Source organism: Phodopus roborovskii, unplaced genomic scaffold (assembly GCF_943737965.1).
Source record: "Phodopus roborovskii unplaced genomic scaffold, PHOROB, whole genome shotgun sequence".
In the NCBI taxonomy this organism is placed as follows: Eukaryota; Metazoa; Chordata; class Mammalia; order Rodentia; family Cricetidae; genus Phodopus; species Phodopus roborovskii.
Genome location: NW_026126541.1, coordinates 17,560,623 through 17,580,569, shown reverse-complemented (window position 1 = coordinate 17,580,569; position 19,947 = coordinate 17,560,623). Strand labels below are relative to the sequence as shown.

Here is a 19,947-nt window from a genome sequence, read left to right as displayed (position 1 = left end):
GAATTGGGGATATTGACCCATCAGGAATGGAGGGAGGGCCTGAGGGTACAGGGGTATTAGAAACACTCCTGTGTGTGACACAATGAAAGAGAGGCTTCAGAGCGTGGGGTGTGAGTTCTAAGGGGATAAGGTGAGGGACTGCATTCACCAACTCCTCTGCCAGGTATGACTTTGACACGGCTGTTTTGCACAGAGCTCGTAACAAAGAACTGACTCCACTTCTTAAGTTCTTTGGTCATCATCTGTCCTCTGCTCCTCCAAGACATTTGCAAAGCACCACTTAGATGGAGGTTTTGGCCACAGTTCGTCCCTAGTGAACTTAGAGCTCCTGAAACTGGGAACTGTATATCAAGTTTTAAGATAGATTGGGTCTCCTTAAGGAAGAGAAGGCTTAGCTGGCCAGAGCTTTAAGGCCATGCTGTATAGGCCATAGGCACTTGGAAGAGACCCAGAGCCATCCTGAGACTGCTGCCATCCAGGGTGGTGACCTGGCCATCAAAAGGCTTCCTGAGCAGGTTCTTGGTGCTCCTTGTCACTGGCCCCTCCTATGACAAGGGCTCTGTGAAGGGCATGGCTCCAGTAAGCTGAGGTATCTGGTGTGTGAGCGGAGCTGGGAGTGTGCAGTAATGGCTTTAGATCAGGTTGTTCCTGAGCCGCTGTTCCTGCTCCAGGGAGAGCTCCGCATTGGGTCGGTAGGAATCTCCTGTGGGCCAAAGGAAAATAGCTTAAGTAGCCAAACCCACCACAGCCCCTTTCCATCAGGGCAGTTCCAGGCACAGACACAGTCAGTCTATTGAGTGGAAAGTCTGTGCTAGATCTTTGCTCCTTCTCCAGGTTCATTCTGTTCCCTGGGGACTGGCCACCCTACTTGCCTTGGCTTCTGGTTTCTACCTGGTAACTCAACAGCAACAGGAGGTTGGGAGTGGAAGGAGAGGCCAGTCATGTCCCCTGCTTTGGCTCTGCAGTGGCAGGAACCATCTGTGAATGCAGCTCCAACCAGCTTCACCCTCCTCCAGTCACCTGGCACCCAGATGCCCCTTCCCCCAGCAAGCTTACAGAGGGAAGCAGTTTTCCGTTCCTTTATTTCTGGGCTCAGTGTTACTTGTTTCCTAGGCCTCACGGGAGCTTTTGTCTTATGACTTGTGTAAAGACACTGGTGGGCTCTACCTTCTGGCATTGTCTTTCTGTTCTTCATCAGTCACCCAGATAGGAAGCTTAGATGCTCCTTCTCATTCACCCCCGTTCCTTGGCAGAGTAACTTTTAGAACAAATGATGCTAGGGATGTAGCTCAGTGATAGGGTGCCTGCCTAGCCGGTGGAAGGCCTGCCTAGTACCACACAAGAAATTTAAATTTAAAAAAAAAAAAATGCCTTCAGTACCACACAAGAAACTTAAAAACAAACTTGTTCCTTGACTGACATTTGTCAGTGGTTCCTAGAAGCCCATGGGATGTAGGCGTCAGCATCCCTGTTTCAGAGATGTAAACCAGGGATGGCTCAGTGTCGCTGAATCAGGACTCCGACCCCAGGGCTCTGGGGTCCCAGGGAGTGCTTTTCTGTCTCAGCACAGCCTCCTGTAGCCCCTCCCTGGAGAGCACATCAATGGTCTGGAAGCTCATAGCCTATTTCTATAGAAGAACACTGCCCAGGCAGAACAGCACATGCTGTCCTCAGTAATGCCTGTACCCAGGAGGCTGAGGGTGCCCCAAGTTCAAGGGCCCCCTGAACTATGTAGCAAGACCATTTCAAACAACAAAAGTTTTTAATTAAAAAAGTGTGGCTGAAAGGATGGCTCAGCAGTTGAGTGTTCACCGCTCTTATGGTCCTGAGTTTGGTTCCCAGCACCCACACTGCGGGGCTTTGCGGTGACCTGTAACTCCAGTTCCAGGGGAGTCCAATGCCTCTGGGCTTCGTGGACACTGCACTCACACCCATACCTACACACGCACACACAATTAAAACTAATATTTTTTGTTTGTTTTTGTTTGTTTGTTTAAAAGAAGGAAAAAGCCCTCAGGTTGAAATTCCCTGACTTGGGTTACAGAGTGTAGGGCTAGGGTTAGAAGGCAGGCACATAGAATGTTCTCCCCCGCCCCTTCCAAAATCCCGCTCAAATGCCACTTCCGATATCTCATCAAGCCTCCAGGTCTTTGCTTGATCCCCCTTTACTTTACCCTTTTGGGACTCACCAGATTAGGATTATCTGTTTGTGCCTCTACCAACTCTGCTGCACTGAGATCTGTGTGACACTGACAAAGGCCAGCTCTGCCTCACACCTCAATACACACACACCCTTAGCAAGTCTAGGTTCTGCGGAGCTGCCTCCTTCCTCCACCCCTCTGACACTACAGTCCCCCTGCCCTGCTGAAGGGAACAGTAGAGACTGAGGGGACTTTTCCCCGAGAAGGCTGTTCAGGAAAACTGCAGGAAAGGGGCAAGAATGACGGGAAACGGCGTTTTTGTTTTCTGTTTTTTCTGTGTAGCTCTGGCTGTCCTAGAACTCACTGTGCAGAACAGGCTGACCTTGAATTAAGTGATGGCCTGCCTCTGTCTCCTGAGTGCTGGGATTAAAGGTGTTCACCATCACCCCCAGCCAGGAAAAGAAAAACTTGATGTGCCTGAGAGGATAGGAAAAATTCTGAGAGACTGGAAATTAACTTTACAGGTAGTCATCCGTAACGAAGTGCAGTTCTGGGTGGTGAGGCTGACGGTCTGACCAATGTCGTTCCATCCATAACATCTGCACATACAAGTCACGCCCAGGTGTACCTTTCAAATTTGCCAGCTCCCTCCTAGATGAGGCTGCCATCACCATGGCTGAGTTACCTGTATGGCAGTTGTGCAGCCAGACTCGCTGCCCATCATACTTGCAGCGGCAGCGCAACATGTTGTTGGAAAAATCTGACTCTGCCACGTCATTTGTGGGGTTCACAACCACCTGCAGTGATGGGAACAACAAAGTGGGTGATATGGTTTCTGAGTGAGTTGACATGTAGGGTCCTTTACACCTTGCCTAGTAAGTACTTTACAAAGAGGTCTTTCTATGCTCTGATTGGCTGATCCTTAGTCACCCCCAGGAAGTTCACATCAGTGTGCCTCTTCACAGATGAGGACTGGGGATTGCCCAGTGTCTACTGAATAGGACACTCAAGCCCAGAGCCTTGGGGTCTCTGGGAGGGCGTTTTCCCTACTACAGAGCTCCTGAAAGGGAAACCACCTTCATCTGAGCCCAGAGCATCTGTAACTGGTGGAAGTTGTCCTTACCTGGAAGATATAATCCCCAGGACTCACGTCTGTGATATCCACCCACTGGCAATCGATGTCATGCCGGTAGGTGTCCCAGCAGCCTACAGACACTCCCTGTTCCCCAAAGTTGGCACACGCATAACGCCGCTGCACTCCTGTAAGGGAGAGGAGTATACAGTTAACATGGCATCATGAAAGCACATGTGACCAGGCACTGTGTGGTCTTTCATAAGCTTCTAAGTTAGTCTTCCAACTGGCTTTACCAGCCCTCGGCTCTGTCCAGTACATGAGTTTGGGGCCTATGGTTCAGTTAGATTGCCTGAGTACAGAGTTCATGCTAACTGGATTTGGCACCAGCAAACTATCTCTTGGACAAGGACAGTTGATGGGAGATGTCATTCTGTAAATAGGTTTCTCGCAGTGCTATTTTGGATGTTCTAGTAAAAGTCCTGTTGGCCTGAGAAGTGTGCTGACTCTGTCTACCAGCCCTCAGAAGCTCTGGCATTCACCTGGTCACATTACTAAGTGCTCAGACTGTGGGGTACAGGTAGGAAGCATTGCCTGCCCTGCAAGAGCTGCTGAACATGTTAACATGTACCCCCTCTTTAAGGTGGTACAGAGCGCTGGGAATTGAAAGGAAATGACTTTCCACCAAAAGGCAGAAATTGAAGATTCTGAATTGCCTTGAGTGCTATCACCAAGCTAGACTCTTCAGGAGCCTAGAGCTGTTGAACAGGAGAGAGGAACTTGACCCCAAAGGTACTTGAGAGATCTGCACCAGGAGGCTATGTGAATAAGAACCCACGAACCTGTGGGGCAGTTTGTGTCTTCTAGACAGAAACTGGCCTTGTGCCCCTCAGCCACTTTGGAGCCATTGAGCGTGAGCAGGTCATAATGGGTGAAGACTTCGATGCTGTGGTAGTGCCTGAGGAAGAAACAGAGCTGTCAGCCCCACAGCGTCTGGAGAGGTTAGCAGGGAAGCTTGAGGCCCCGTCATTACCCAAGGAGGAAAGTCATAATAACAGGGCAGTGCCCTTCTTCCCAAACCCGAGATTATCGCGCTCACAGACAGACTTCTTTGCTGGCACTCCTGTCAGGCAACAAGGCTCGGCTGACCCCTTTACTCGGAATCTTAAATCAGCTAAGAGAGGTACAAACTGCCTCTGGCAGCCTTCAGAAGGCTGGGACCTCGGCTGCAGGGTCCAAGGCAGGGGTGGGGTTGAAGGGCATTGGCCCAGAGATTGCCTTGAAGTGAAGAAGATGGGGAGAGAGTTTACTCTGCTCCGTCAGCCTGGGACCAAATTGCTACCATATTTTCCAATCCAGTGGTAATGACAGCTCTGTGCATGCTACAGGAAAAGGTACTCATTAGCTCAGGCCAGGCCAAGTCCCCAGATCGCTGCCCGTCCCTCTCAGCTCTTTCTACAGACAGCTATGTCCTGAAAGAAAATAGCACAGATCCCTCCACTCTGCCTCCATCCGTCACAGGCATTGCCTCTGCTCCTTCTGGTCTGGAGGTTCCTTATGAGAGGATGCTCACTGTCTCCTTCTGTACCAGACTATTCCCTGCCACTCTTTTGAGGCTACGCCTTGGTACTGCAGGAACCTGCCAACCTTTTGAGAGAGAAAGCATCCTATTTGGGGTCTCCAGGTTTCTGGGGTCCCCACTTTACTTGGCTTCTGAAGACAGGGGCCACCCAGGGGCCAATTTGGGAGATGTGTGTAATACCATGGAAGCAGAGGCCAACTGCTGGCCTTTGGAATATTGCTGTTCCAGTAAACAGCATCCACATGGTTACACCCAAGGAAGATGTAAGGGTGTGGGGGTTAGTAGATGCTCCAGGGATCCTCTTGTCTCCTGGGGTAAGGCGAGCCAGGTGGCTAGAAAGACAGACTTACTGGGAATTTTCCCGCAGCCAGGGAAAACCAAATGGTTTAGTCCCTGGACTCTCATTTTTGCCCCTCATCTTCTGGAGCCAAGTGTGGACAGGTACTAACCTGTGGCACTGGTGCCAAATCCAGCTGTGGCGCCCAGCCTTAGGGCGGAAGTCGGCCCGGCCAAGGTTGTAGATCTGTGAGGAGAAGCGCAGCAAGCGTCGGTGTCCATAGGGCCAGTCCATGAGGTCAGCAGACTTGGACAGGCAGTTTTCCTCGTGGGCACAATACAGCATGCTGAGCGGACGATCCTCTAAGTAGGCCGTCTCCTGGACCAGCTGGGCGTTCATCACAAGGTCTGGAGCAGCTGGGTGTCGGGGGCAAGGTGGGAAGTGAGAAGGCAGCAGAGCACAGAAGCCCCCAACTACCAAAGGACACCCGAGTCAGAAGACATGAGCTCTGATGATCTTTTTAACCTGGACGTAGCTCCGTTGTTGTGGTTAAGTTTGCTGGTTTGCAGCCAGCATTCATTAGTGCCTGAGTTTCTGACTATACCATTTACCAGTTCGGTGACTGCTTAATGTTTTTGTGTCTCATGTCTGTCATCTACAAGGTGGGAATCATATTGGTGATATTGATAGGTGGTATCTAATGTGCTTAGGACAATGTCCTGCAGTAAATAGGAAATGGATGGAAAATATTATTTCTTTTATAAAATGCTCTTTAAAAAGCTTAACAAAGTGCTTTTGAGTAGCTTAGTGGATAAAAGCCTTTAAAGGCTTTATTGATACCTAACTTGGATGTTTTAGCCAAGTCCCTGTCTTGGCCTGGACCTCAGACTTTGAGTGTCTCTTGAGCAAGAGGACCAGATTCGAAAATGGAGGAATTGGTTCTGGAGCCTGCCTGCTCCCCAACTGAGCCGTCCAGGCTGCTGAGGTGTGTTCTGCGGTCCCTAACCACTTCCACAGGTGTCCCCATGCATTGTATGTGTGTCTCAAGCATCCAGAGCATCTCCAGTGCCTCTCTGCGTGCAGAAGTGCAACCTGAGGTCGGCGAGATGGCTCAGCCAGTAAAAGCGCATGCCGTGAAAGCCCAGATTCCAGAGTTCAATGCTTGTATTCCAAGTGGAAGGAGAGAACTGACTCCCAAAAGTTACACAACAGCAGCAACATAATAATAATTGTAAAAAAAAAAATAACAGTGTGCCCACATCTCCCTCATCAGCTCAGCCTCCTTCCTCAGCTTGTAAGAGGCCCTCCTCTGAAGCCTCTGCCATCGCTGTCCTTTAAGTGTCAGTACTACGTAGTGATCCATTGCTGTTGCCGTGTAAACTCAAGAGGAGAGTGGCCTTTCTCACAGGGGTGTGGGTTTAGCTGATGAGAGTGTTTGGGAACACTGGCTTGTTTCTCTGGCTGGCCATGGAGGGTGCTGCGCTACACGGTGCCTTTGTGCCACTAAACATGTACTTGAAATTCCTGTGGAAAGCCAGGATGTGGCCACTGACGGACCCAAGCTCCTGAAGGAAAGGAGAGCTTTCAGTGGGAGGGAGGGAAACAAAACACCGTGAGGGGTGGGTACGCGCTGTTGCTTGGGCACTGCCAGCTACGAGCACCGAATGTGCTCAAAACGAGAGCAGCCCCCGTGGTTGTCCAAGGTTGTCAAGCAGGGTACCAGCATGCTGTGAGGCCTGGGTGTGGAAGGCTCCACTGCCATCGGTCTCTCCCTGGGGAGGGTGAGAAGGGTGGACCCAGGGCCCTCCCAAGGGTGTGCTACACAGAGGGCTCACTGACAGGTTAAGATGTCTCGGGGCCGGCGTGTGGCTGGGAAGAAGGTCAAGTGGCCTCCGGGGTTGGTGCCAGCCTGCAGCCCTTGGACTGGATGTAATTATCTTGGCCCCGGCCTTGTTGGTCTGTGTCAAACAGATGCTGCAGCCCTGAGAATATCTGGGTCTGTGGGTCAAACTCTTGCCACAAAACGGTCTTGTCCTCAAGCCTGTTGGGTAAATTCCACAGCTTGGAAGGGAACCCACAGCTTGGCCTAGACTCTGGTGTACCTCACATTTGTGTATCCTCTACAGTGTATTTCAAAGTATTTCCTACAAACAGCAATAAATTCATTTTATGTTGTAACTCAGCACGCACACAGTTCCTAGAAAAACCATTACCCTTACTAAATGGAATGGACTGTCTATCCTGTTTCCCCCCTCTAAAACTGTTTCCCCAACTGGAAAGCCCTCTTTTAGCTCATTGTGCTTGTGAGTTTTCTCAATTTTCATTCTCTCCATGAGGGAGGCGGGCAGGGCGGCTTTGCATCTGGATATGACAGATGACTCAGCTGCACAGCTGGAGAATGGTAGGGCTGCTGTGTCCACTCCCTGACCCTGTCACCCAGCAGTCAGTCCCATTACTCACTGTTCATGCAGGCGACTCCAGCCGAGAAGCGCCCCGGGCCGTGGGAGCAGTGTACTGGCCCATGCCTCTGACACTGCTGAAGGGCCAGCTCTGTGCCGGAGCAGCGAACCCCGCTCATCACCACTTCTTTGGCCTCTGGTGTCCCCTGCCAGTACCAGGTGTCCTAGGGAGACACCAGCATGGTCCCATCAGAGCAGAGAAGAACCGCAATGCAAGTCATTACAGTACATCCATCACACCATCCCCACCAGACGGTCCAGCACGGGCCTTAAAAATCTTTACTAATATAGCCATCCCTCATGGGAAATCTGTACCGCATTTGGACCCCCTCTGATATAAGTCCATGCCATTGGGGAAATCCCCTGCTGCCTGTGGCACTGTCCCATCCATCTGCAAGAAAGCAGTTCTGTTCTTTGAGTAGGACAAGCCTGATCTCATTCCTACATCAGGTAGGGTCCTCATACCCCAACCAGGGCAGAGCCCAGGCCTCTGAGTGAAGTCTGTCCTTGCATTACCCAGCAGGCCTGCTGTTGCCCCTGTATCCTTTAGCCTGGAACTTCGAAGCCCTGTCCCCAGAGAGCACACTGCAAGCCCAGCCCCTGGCTTCCTCAACTGAGTCAAACTTCTGCTGGCCACAGGCCCTTCCACAGGATGCTGATTCACCTTCCCTCTTTCTTTTCTGGCTAACTCCAAGTGGCGATTCCCACAAGTGAAGATAGGTAACATAGCAGGCCACCTGAGCAGGTGTCCCTCAGCTGTCACACCATCCCCAACATCCAGTCTGTGACATCCCATAGCTTCCCTTGGTGAGTAATTGCTGAATGAATGAATGAATGAATGAATGAATGGCCAGCAGCCCTGGCAGATGTTTTCATCCTGCCAGCCCAGGAGGCCTAGGCTGTGCACAGGAGCCAGACTGGGACCTACCTTGATGGCAAAGTTGGCATAACCCAGACCAAGTTGCCGACAGGTCACCATGGCTTCCGTGAGTCCCCAGTGGTCACTGCATACAGTCCCCCAGCGTGGGACACCATTCACCTCCACCTGCACCTCTACTACTCCCTCTTCGGGGTTGCGCCCACCAGCCAAGCGCACCTGTAATAGAGGTGTGTAAGGGGAGGAGCCAGGATTGCAGGCTGGGAGGCCTGCCAGGTAAGTGTGGTATGATCCTACACCAGCCACCGCCACCCATCTCCTATGGCATGAGCTTACTTCATTAGTGCCTGATGCCCCCACATGCGAGAGAAATCTGAGTTCAAGTGCCTATGGCAGGCAGGGGTTTGTGCCCTGGGCCTGGCCTTCGTCTCCCACCATTAGTGAGAACTCAGTTTGCCAAGGGCATTTGCATCTGCCACCTTGTTGACGGTCACCCCATTAGAGATAACGCCATTCTCCAAGACACCAGCAATTTACCCATAGTCCTCAGTGCCACTCCCCAGCACTGCTTTCTGGTAGCCCTGGCTCTGAGGCATCTTCTCTCTCAACTTTACTCAGGATCTGGGAGTGTGAACCAGTGTATATACTAGTAAAGTCCCATGTCCCTCTGCCATCTGTGGGACGAGATGTGGAGCCAGGTGACAGGAGAGGGGTCTTCAGGCCAGCCCCAAGGGCACCTGGGCCACCATAGCAGAAGTGCAGCTGTTCCTCTCAACCCCTCGTCCTGGCTCCAGCCAGTGCCCTGGGGGCTGCGGGACCTGCCTGAGGACACACTCAGACCTAAACCCACCTGCTTTTGGAAGCCCATGTCAGGGATGTTGCACCTCACAGCGGCATCATTTGCATGTTGACAGCCATTCTGCGACCCTTCCAGGGCAAGGCAGTCGCTGAGGGTCCGCTCGTACCCCCGGCAGCGGACCTCACTCAGGTGGATGGGTCCTAACCCTGCAGGGAAGGGGTACTTTGTGAGGCGCCTCTGTGAACCACACCCATGACTCCCCCTCCCTGGGGAGTGAACTTTTTTGTTCTGGGTGGCCAGGAGAGCCAGTGGCACATCTGGACCTTTCCACACACCCACCCCTCCTTGCTCACCTTGGCCCAGCTGGGCCCCAAAAAGGGCCTCCCGGGCAGAGCCGAAGCCAAGCTGACGACACACGACGCTGGCGGAGATGAGGTTCCACCTGTGGTCACAGACTGTTCCCCACTGGCGGTTCATAAGCACTTCCACACGGCCCTCACCCACCTGAGCCCCAGAGCGCAGGCGCACCTTCAGCTCCTGCTAAAGAGGAGAAAGCCAGCTTCAGGAAGGGCTGCCAAGGGCACTGAGCCCCCAGGGTGGACCTCGGGGTGGGCTACTGCAAGTTTCAAGGCCAGAGCCAAGGCCCAGTTCCTAATCCTGCCCTTGACTTCCCACAATTACCCCTTTCTCAACCTCTGCTTCTTCAAAGACCTGGCATGGTGGCGGGAGGGGGGTCGGGGGTGGGGGCAGGGGAGATGGGGGGGGGCTGGTCTTTTCAAGACAGGGTCTCTCTATGTAGCTTAAGCTGTCCTCGAACTCACAGAGATCCACCTGCCTTTGCCTCCTGAGTGCTGGGATTGAGTGTGCCACCACTGCATGGCTCTCACCTACTTTTTAAACATAAAAGGCCAGGCTCAGGTTCAATACTTTCACCCTCAGTGGGCTGTAGCTATAATTTAATTACTGTTTGCCCAGTTGCCTTCTATCCAATGGTAAGTGATGTCAACTTTCCACCCATTGTGGGATGATAAATGACCTTTTAAAAATCCCAAGATTCTTTCCTTCTGTGAGCCCAGCTCTCTCTGCCAGTATGGTTCCTCTGTCCTCTACCCACTGGGCAGGGCACCGCTCATTGGGACTCCACCTTCAGGTCGGCCAAGAGTACTCTGGGACCCACCTCTGCACGGGACTCCTTGCGCCTGGGCTTCGGCTTCTGTGGGTGAAAGTGGGGTCCTGGCACACAGCTGACCACAGCATGCATGCCGCCTGGACAGGCTGGCCGAAGCTTGCCCCTTCCTGGAGCCACCTGTACCTGGCATTTGGCCAAGTGGGGCTCTGTTCCTAGACAGTCAACCCGATGAATCCAGAAGGAATTCTTTTTTGTCAGACTGTTCAGCCTGGAAGACAAGGAAATCTGGGTGGAGGGCTTGAATGGAGGTGGAGGAGCTCGGGGGACAAAGGGGGAGGAAAGGGAAGGGGCCGGAAGGAGGGGAAGCATTTCATGCCACACCCCTGTGTCTGCCCTCCTCACCTAGACTTTGGATCCTTCATCTTCAGACTCCAGACTTTTCTGTGATAGAGAAAACAGACAGGGTGGAGGGTTGCAAGGATGTGCCCCCTCCCCTTCATTCCCCAGTTCTGAAGTTTATAGCAGATTTCATAGCTCATAGACTTTCCCCGGACCTTCAGCTCCCCGTCCCCATTCTGCCTTTTCTTTTCCTCTCTGATTCTCCTCCTAAAGCCTGCACTGTGGTGGGGCTGCCATGGAATAAGCAACTCGTTCTTGCTGCTCGCAGCCCAGATGAAGGGATCCTTTAGGAGGTCCTTGAGAGAAGAGACCCAGGAAAGATTCCCTGGCAACAGTGGCTGGGGTGTTGGGGCAGGGACTGCCACTCCAGGGTTGCTCTGCTGAAGGGTGGTGAGTCCTCAGGGCCTGATTTGCAGTTAGTAGGTGGTGGGGACCCAGGGGCCCATGTTTCCATCATCCCCGAGGCTAGAGTCATGGCTGTTCTTCATGCTCTGTATTCAGAACCCAGCTCCTGTAAGGGACTCGCAACTGCCTAGATGCAGCATGGCAACCCAGTAGGGGTGGAGCAGGCTAGATGGCCTAGAGGCCTGCGGGGCAAATCCTTTGTCCTGAGAAATGCTCGAGGGTGTCACTGACGCAGCTGGTGGGACTAGGATTGTGGGGGTTATTTATAGACCTGATGCAATTTTCTGTGACAGTTTGGCTGCATTTCTGACAGAGTATTTTTATGTCTCCTTTACACAAACTCCCCACCCCAGGCCTCACTTGCATGCAACCCAATTATAGTCTGGCTTGGATCAGAACAGGAGTTCCCTGGACAGCACAAAGTCCCATCAGAGGATGGTTGAGGGCCGTGTGTACCCCAATCAGAGCTAGTTCCCAGTGGAGTCAAGACCAGGATGCATTGTCTACACTTGTAAGCAACACTGTAAGGATCTTAAGTCCTTTTTAACAAGGGACACAATTTTTCCATTAAAGTGTTTTCAGTGTGTACCACAGTTGGGGTCGGGTTGGCCAGCGTGAAGTTTTCTTTCTGACCACTTCTAGATGACTCTTGGGACTGTGAACTTCCTTGCTCACTCTTAGCTATCTTGAGGGATCCATAACTCAGCAGCCCAGGAGATGTTCCCAGTTGGTCTGTATTCCTTCAACCCCAACATGTGAGGACTGCACTACCACAGAATTTCACCCCAGAATCTCACTGAGCCCTTCAAGGCTCACGCCACACACATGCCAACACACAGGTCCAACTTGGCAATCCTGGCCCTCCTACCTGTAGTAGTGGTTGTTGACAGGCACCTGGCTGGGAAAGCCCAGCATCCCGCATACAACTCTGCTGTTGTTCATGGTCCAGCCCTGGTCACACACCTGCCTCCAGTGGCCCTCGTACCGTACCTCCACAGCCCCCTCAGTCACTGGGCTGTGCCTTTTGGCACTGGCAAGGATGGGTTTGAGCCGCACCTCTTCCAGCCGCCGGCCCTGCAAAGCATAGAACCACTTCACCATAGCCCATGTCCCTGGGGTCCTGGGCCTCCTGTAGAACTTCCTGAGAAAGCAAGGCTCACAGCCATCTTCCTGCCTCTCACTGTCAGGCCTAGGGAGCGGGAGGCAATTGCTGAAGGCTACAGGGGAAGTGGGAGCCAATATCTTGGTTTACCTAGACCATCCTCTTCTCAGATCTATCAGACTGAGTCCAGGACAGAAGCCCATGGAGGATGGGGTGTGTGCTGGGCATGGAGTTGAAACGAGTAACAACAGTTGCTTGGGAACATCCCCTGTATCTGAGAACCCACCACCTTAGCCCTGAGTGGCTTAAACTAGTGTGGAGCCCCCCATGGTGGCCCAATACAGATCCAGTGTGCCACGGCCAGCTGTCCTCAGGCAGAGGCTGCCGGGTAGCAGAGGGTGGAAGCCGGCTCCTTGCCCTGCCCATTACTGTTGTTTGGCTTGAGCTGTTTTTAGCTTGGGGTTGTTTGTGCTGGGAAGAGGCAGCAATTGTGGCCAAGCCTTGTGGGTGAAGCAGCCCCTTGCCCCACGTCTACCTCCTTCCCAGGGAACAGCTTCTGAGGTTCCTGCCAGGCCTAGTGTCTGATCTCTTGATTGGTTCTGCATTAAGCTGGGGTCAGGATTGCTGCTGCTCAGCCCGTGTGCTACTCATTCCTTCTCCTTTCTCCAGGCTCATCCTGCAGGAAGCTTTCTGTCCTGCTCAGTCCTCAGCCCAGGACAGGGCCTTAATAGTCTCCTCACCTGGGGCCCGAGGGCATTGGAGACTTTCTCAGAGTGGTAGCCACGATGGCGCTGTGGGTGACATACCACCCCAACATCTTCTGAGTGTCTGCAGTCACTGACACCCCACCCATTAGAGCCACACTGGTCCAGGGTGTCCTCGGTGCCCAAACAACGCACATTGTCCAGCCAGATGGGGCCTGTGTGGGAGGGAAGATGAGCTCAAGGATGAGAGAGAGGCAGCCTATACTATCAAGCACTGAGGAGCAAGGGAGAAGAAGGGAGTTGGTTCTCTTGTATGTGGGGGGTCTTGGTGTCCACATCCCTGCCCACTGCTTCCTCTTGGAGCCAGGTCCATAGGTAGATCGAGTGATCAAACCTACCGGTCCATCTGTCTATCCTTCTGTCTGTCAGTGACTTCCTCAGTACGTACTATGTGCAAATCACTATGCTCAGAGAAATTAGAACTAGTGATGGTGATGCTGATGATCTCATTCCAAGAGAGAATGGGAAGGCCACTGCAGAGGTCATCTGCAGCTATATATACTCAAGAAGGGTCTCCAAGAGGCCATTTGAACTGGTTGTGAAAGGTTGGGTGGGCTTTAAGAAAGTTCTGTTAGAGCCTCAGGGAGCCTAGTCCTAAGAGAAAGAAGCTGGCACCCATCTCTGCATCCTGTAGGGCAATGTGGCACAGTCACTCACCCTCCCCTTGACCATACTTGGCACTGTGTGCCCAGGTCAAGGCTGACTCAAAGCCCAGTTGTCGGCAGGCCACGGTAGCCTCCTGGAGAGCGAAGTCATCGTCACACACAGTGCCCCACTGGCCCTGGTGAAACACCTCCAGGCGGCCCTCCTCAGGCCTGCTGGCTGGACCCACCAGCCTGAGCTTCTTGGTGCCTGATGACTGTAGCCTACAGGGAGGGGCTTGGCCTAACAGCAACAGCAGGAACAGAGAGCGGGTGGCCGGTGGGGTCCACATCATGGTGACTTCAGGGGCACCTGGGGAAGAGATGGACAGAGGTCATCACCCTCACCCAACCTGTCTCCTCAACCGTGAAGGCAGGAAGAGGAGGGGTCTGCTTACCAAATGCTGTCCCTAGAGCCCCCAGGAGTTACCCTGGGGTGAGAAACAGCTGCCTGGTGGTGACATGCTTGTCTGCCCTCTGATGGGCCTGGCTCCCCAAGTAAAGGGTAAAATGCTACTTCCCAACCCACAAAAAGGTGCATGGAATGCTGGGGTGGGAAGGAATGGCCACGTCTCTTAAATTTCAGGCCTCAGTTCCATATTTTCAAGGTGAGGTTGAGCCAAACATCATCTGCTGTCTCCTCTGGCTTGGGTGGCCTGTCCCTTCAAGCCACAGCCCAGGCCCACGCTGCTGTATGGCTCATACATTGGTTATACTTTTGGGAGGGACTAGGCTTTGATCCACTTGTTCAGCCAGGTATAGGGATGTGGAGGTGAAGGCATTAAACACTCCTCACCTTCACTACACAGAGAAGGGGAATTGGAGGAGGCTTTTAAAGGATGAGACATGTAAGCTGGCTCCCACCTATAACTGCAGTACTTGGGAGACAGAGGCAGGAAGATCAAGTGTTCAAGGTCAGCCTCTATTACATGATGAGTTTAAGGCCAGCCTGGGTTACATGAGACCCTGTCTCAAAAACCAGCTAACCAAACAGAAAGAAACAAAAGGCAAGAGACCACTTAACCTGGGTCTTGCTGGGTGTATGAGAGTTCTCCTAGGCTGGAAAGGGGGCAGTCAAGCTAGAGGGGGCAGGGTGGGCAAAAGAAAGAAGAGGGGACGAAATTATGCAAGAGCAGAGCAGGAGGTACCCATCTCCCATCCCTGCTTAAGATCTGAAAGGGGTGGGGAGAGACAGGCAGGTCCCAGATGATCAAGGATGCTGTGTGCCTTGCAAAACACATTCTCTTCATCTTGTCAGAAATGAGGAACCATGGAAGGACAGGGCACAGAGATGAACCATGTCTGACGGAGCTACTAGAACCCTCTGAGGCCCCCACTCCTGATTTTCCTCCACCCTGGCTCTGAAGGTCACTATAGGAGTGGATGGAGGAGACTGACACCCTGCCAATGCTCGTTTCTTCTAAGTGTTACACACACACACACACACACACACACACACACACACACGCACGCACGCACACACACACACACACACACACACACGGGATCTTGCTATATAGCTAGAGCTGGCCTTGAGTTTGGGATCCTCTTGTGTCTGCCTCCCAACTCCTGGGATTACAGATGTGCCAGGACAGCTGGCCTCTTGGGGATAATCAGTTAGGCCAGATGTTGAGACCCAGAAATTAAGGCATTAAAAACTAGTCCTTACCCTCGCCACACACAGAGGAAAAGCTTTATAGGCAGGACAGGTCAGCCAGGGAAAGGAGCATCAGCATGCAATCCCAGAACTTGGGAGCTAGAGACAGGATGATCAAGAGTTGAAGGTCAGCCTTAGCTACCTGGCAATCCTGCTCAGGGGGGAGCTTATCAGCCCAGTAGAGAAGGTCTCAGGCCCTGCCACTCCAGTCCCCAAGGCTGGAATCCAGCTGAGAGTCACTCCTTATTCCTCCAGGCCCCAGCAAGGCCCCCAACCCCATGGCCTTGGTTAGAGAAAGACTGGGTGGTAGGGAATAGAAATATACCAGATGGCCTTGAGAAATGAGGCTCCATGGCAATGAGGACTTCCTGTTGTATCTCCAGTGCCCAGAGTGGCACTCCTGCTGGGAGGTGCCATGGCATGGGGCTTGAGTCAGACTGCTTGGGTTCAGATTACACCTCATCGCTAGTCTAGGAGATGTGAGGCAAGTTTGTACCTCATGTCTTCCCTCTGTAAAACGGGGGTGGCTACAACATCCACTCCTACCAGATCAATAAGGCTCTTCACTGCATGGATGCATGCCAGTCCTTTAGAAGAGTTGCCTGCAGCAGTGAACCATCAACACCACGGCAGCAGCTCAATGGAACCGCTGGTCTCCACTGTCCAACTTTGGGTCCCTAGACTCACCCCCGTCTCTTCCACCTACACTATGAAGTCAGACCCCCCCCCCCGCCCCATCTGTCACACTGAGGCTGGGCCCCTGCCATCTTCCACCGGCCCTGCCACACTATCTTCCAGATGACAACACTAGACTGGTGTCACTCCAACTCAGGGGCCCTGGGGGCTCCTAGCTGATCATCGCCAGAATGCTCTCTGCTGCTTCCCCATGTCCCCTTCCTTTCCCATGCTCCTCTGAGGGGGTAGGCGCCAGGATTTGAGCCACACCAAAATCACCCCAGACAGGGTGCCAAGTGACAAGAGGCGATGGGAAATACTGGGCTTGCAGCCTGGGGTCGCAGTCTGAGCTGATGGGTGACTACACTGCTCCAGATAGGAGGCAAGGAACCACCAGTGGTCCTGTCAAGAGTCCAGGTTTCTCAGTCTGTTCATCTGTAAAAGGAGAAGTGGTCCTAGGCTATAACATGCTGTTGGGGTCTTTGATGGGCTGGGCTGTTCTCACTGGGGCTTGTAGCTAAGGTCCACACAGCCTGGAGGAAGTTTCCTCAGAAGGCGCAAGACAGGGATCTTCTGCTCCAAGATCCTGGGCTCTCAGCCAGGGCAGTGCCCTTCCTTTCAAGCTACCAGGAGGCAGACCCTGGGAGAGTCCCCTTCCATACTTCCACCCACTCCAGGATCCCATAACTAAAACCCACACCAAACTCATCTCAACGGTCCCAAAATAGCCCACATCTCCTGTTGCTCATCTATTCAGACTGTTAAACTCCTACACACACTTCAACACTGAGTCCAAATGCTGCTCCCTTGAGTGAGGCCTCCCAGGATCCTATCTTCCTATTCGTTTCCACAGAACTGAGTGCAGGAGGAGGGCTGGGCTGAGAATTAGTGCTTGGAGAAGTAAGCAATCCCTTTTCCCAAGAAAGAAGGGACTAGGTTGGGGGGAGCGGTAGAGTAGGAATGCCATTAGAAACATGTCTGAGTAGGCATCTCCATTTCACAGATGGAAAGGTCAGACACAGAGAAATGAAATAGCTGGACTGGCCAGGACTTAACAAGGCCACCTGGCTCCAGGCTGGGCTCTCAAAACCGCAGACCAGACTGAGGGATGCTGGAGGGGGGAGGGGAGAAAAGGTGAGTGGAACTCCACCTTGTCATGACTCAGGCTGAAGTGTGCATGCTCAGCAGCTGTGCCAGGAGGAAGGACTGGAAAGGAGTGATTCCCCAAAAGATTGCAAGAACGCGGGGGGGGGGGGGGGAGCTGTCCTGGGACCCCCGCTGTGGGTCATTCCTGGTCCTTTCTCTGTAGTCCTCTGGGCTCTGCACCCTCCTGATATCATTGCAGAGCCTGAAGGTGGGCCCCACCTGTATAGGAGGGGAAGGTGGGTGTCGAAACCCATTCCCTCTTTCTTCTCGTCTCCAGCAGTCAGCTCAGGGTGAGTGATTGGAGCCCAGCTCTGCTCTGGTGCTTAGTACCCCAGGTCTCAGAAGTGACATCTGATGCTATTTTACCCCGTCCCTAGCATTCTTGCAGAGTGAGAAATAGTTACACAGAGTGTGTTAACAAACCTAACACAGATTCCTTCGGGCCAGGGCACACCACCCATGTAGCCTTGGACCAACTCCCCCAACTTGGGCATTTTTCCAGTGGGGAAAGCAGGATGTGACTCGCAGGGGCTAGCTAGGCCGAAGTGTTCATGGGGTCCCCCATCCCTCGAAGCCCCTCGGAACGCTCTGAGGCCTGCCCACCCTCAAGAGACAGAAATGACAGACAGCAAGAGGCAAGCTGGGGTAATCGCGTCAATCTGGAGCTCACCGGCTGGATCCGGAGGTTGGGGCTGGGCCGGCGCCGCAGCCCAGCAGCGCTAACGGGCCTCTCGGGGCGCCCTGGGGGCTTTTTATGCACCAGCCTCCCGCCCCCAGTCGGGGCCTTCCCGGGGGAGGCCGCTAGCCCCGCCCCGGGCGCGCCTGTGTGCAGGGACGCCCCGCCCGACGGCCATCAGCCAAGCGCGCAGCTCGGGACTTGGCCAAGACGGGAAGTCCCGGGCGGGCGCTGCGGGGAGCACGGGGGCTGACGGAGTCCTGGGAGAGGCGCGGTGGGGGCGAGGATCGGATCTGCGAATCCCGATGCAGGCGCGGTTGGTTTCCTCCTCTGTCTAACGGGCGATCAAGGCTATGTCCCATTGACCTCGGGGCTCTGAGCGCCCCTCAGTCTTAGGTCTGAATCCTGTGGGCTGCTTATGCAGAACAATGCAGGCGCCCTTTTGGGATGAGGGCCCTGTCCAGTGGTAGGGTACCGCTGCTTGAGTATTAGAGGGTAGCCTCTCTGTAACCTGCTCCCCAAGGTTTACCGGATGCAGCCCAACAGCAAAGCTGTGTTCTTCATTGTGACAGACTTGCTTCCCAGAGTCAGAAACCGCTCTGGGGAGAACTTAAGCCCGTGTCAGGCTTAAGAGGGTGGGGGATGGAGAAGCGATAGTGGATAGTGAGGAGGGTGAGGCTATGAAAGGCCGGATAAAGGGAGTCCCTAGCTGAAGTAGACTCCCCAGTCTCGGTCCCTGTCAACTCTCTCAGGATCCCACTTGTGAAATGTAGAAAAGTTTTCAGCTTTTCAGAGTCCCAGAGCAGCGAGTGGCTTGTCTCCCACCTCCTGTCTTGCCAGGTGTCCCTGTAATGGCTCCTTCATCCAGGACCCTCTGTTAATTTTCTCCTATGTGCTAGAAAGGGGCCCAGAGTGCTAGACACCGGCAGGGGGCTGTCCCAGTCTGGAGAGGGAAGCCGGGCAAATAAACGTGACCTCAAGGCAGAAGGTAATGAGGGCCAGGATGACACATGTCTGCCAGGTCACCCTTTTACCCTGTTGCCAGAGACCTGGGTCCACCCCTGGCTGCTCATGTCTAAGATGTCCCCCCCAATGGCCCTGCCCCACCCGGCCTGGGCCCAAAACATTCCCTGGGATGAATCAACAGGAAAGAATGCTCCCAGCCTCGGGTCAGTGGCTGAGGCGGTAACCTGGCTCCTCCCCCAGGGACAATGAGGCAGCTGTGGACCAGGATACAGGTATTCATGGGCCCCCGCCCTCTGCCCAGCCACCACCTCTAATGCTGAGCCAGGAGCAACATGGAGAACCCCGCCTGCTGCCAGTCACCCATCAGGCCTGGCTGCCCAGAGCTAAAAATACCTTGGAGCCCAATGAATGAATTGATGCTGTCCGGAAGTCCTTACTTTGTAAGACTGGGCAGAGGCACGATGGGCAGTGGATGAGGGTCTTCCTTGAGAAGTGAGGATATGGACCTACTCTTGATTATAGGGTGATTTTCTGAAGGAACCATACCCTTATTATTTTATGTATCTTTTTCTTTCCAAGACAGGGCTTCTCTGTGTATCTGTGGCTGTCCTGGCTCTTGCTCTGTAGATCAGGCTGGCCTCAAACTCAGAGATCTTCCTGCCTCTGCCTGGGATTAAAGGCACGTGCCATTTTGTGAGGGTCAAAAGGAAGAACTCAATCCATGTCCTCTGGCTGTGAATGGATTGAAATGCATCGTGAGAGCAAAGCCATGTAGCTTCCTCCTTCCAGGTGGGCTGGACTAGCAGACCCTCAGCCCAGTGTCTGTGAGCTTCTGCCGTACTTTTCACGGCCAAATCCAAATCCGTGTCTGCCTTGCCTCTGCAGCCTTTGACCTTGCTTATACTAACCTAGAGTCTTTTTTTTTTTTTTTTTAAACCAGGCATACAGCCTGGCACACAGCAGGTACTCAGTCATTAATCACAGATGGAGTGTATGGGCCCAGGGCTCACAGGTCTTCAGACTGGTCCTGCAAACACACAGACAAGCCACCTGTGGTCACTGTAATGACAGGAAGGTTGGGGACAGTTGTGAGTTCCACCTCCTTCAGTCCTGTCAAAAACTCAGTTCATCATGCAGTCACAGTTTTAATAACAGATATTAAGATGGGGCAGAGAGAGGT

General features: G+C 53.3%; 1 protein-coding gene across 2 annotated transcripts; it reads right to left on the bottom strand.

The window, feature by feature from the left end:
• Positions 1 to 206: 206 nt before the first annotated feature.
• On the bottom strand, positions 207 to 17,940 carry Loxl4 (lysyl oxidase like 4). Of its 2 annotated transcripts, none has more exons than XM_051199766.1 (15): positions 17,796 to 17,940; positions 13,664 to 13,960; positions 12,983 to 13,161; positions 12,009 to 12,214; positions 10,739 to 10,777; positions 10,385 to 10,604; positions 9,561 to 9,747; positions 9,259 to 9,413; positions 8,460 to 8,627; positions 7,533 to 7,695; positions 5,245 to 5,488; positions 4,056 to 4,171; positions 3,265 to 3,401; positions 2,827 to 2,938; positions 207 to 703 (listed from the first exon to the last, which is right to left on the bottom strand). In XM_051199766.1, exons 2-15 carry the CDS (start codon positions 13,941 to 13,943, stop codon positions 633 to 635), a joined length of 2,277 nt encoding a protein of 758 aa, XP_051055723.1. In that variant the 5' UTR covers positions 13,944 to 13,960; positions 17,796 to 17,940; the 3' UTR covers positions 207 to 632. The 2 variants fall into 2 exon arrangements, with proteins under 2 accessions (XP_051055723.1, XP_051055724.1); XM_051199767.1 differs by having other exon boundaries at positions 9,561 to 9,744.
• Positions 17,941 to 19,947: the final 2,007 nt, after the last annotated feature.

Bases quoted from the DNA above. Each gene is read 5' to 3' on its own strand.
- Loxl4 (XM_051199766.1), bottom strand. From the start codon at position 13,943: ATGATGTGGACCCCACCGGCCACCCGCTCTCTGTTCCTGCTGTTGCTG. The intron at 10,778-12,008 runs GTAGGAGGGCCA...TCTCTATCACAG, and splicing joins GTCAACAACCACTACTACAG to AAAAGTCTGGAGTCTGAAGA. The intron at 5,489-7,532 runs GTGAGTAATGGG...CCCGACACCCAG, and splicing joins TGGAGTCGCCTGCATGAACA to CTGCTCCAGACCTTGTGATG.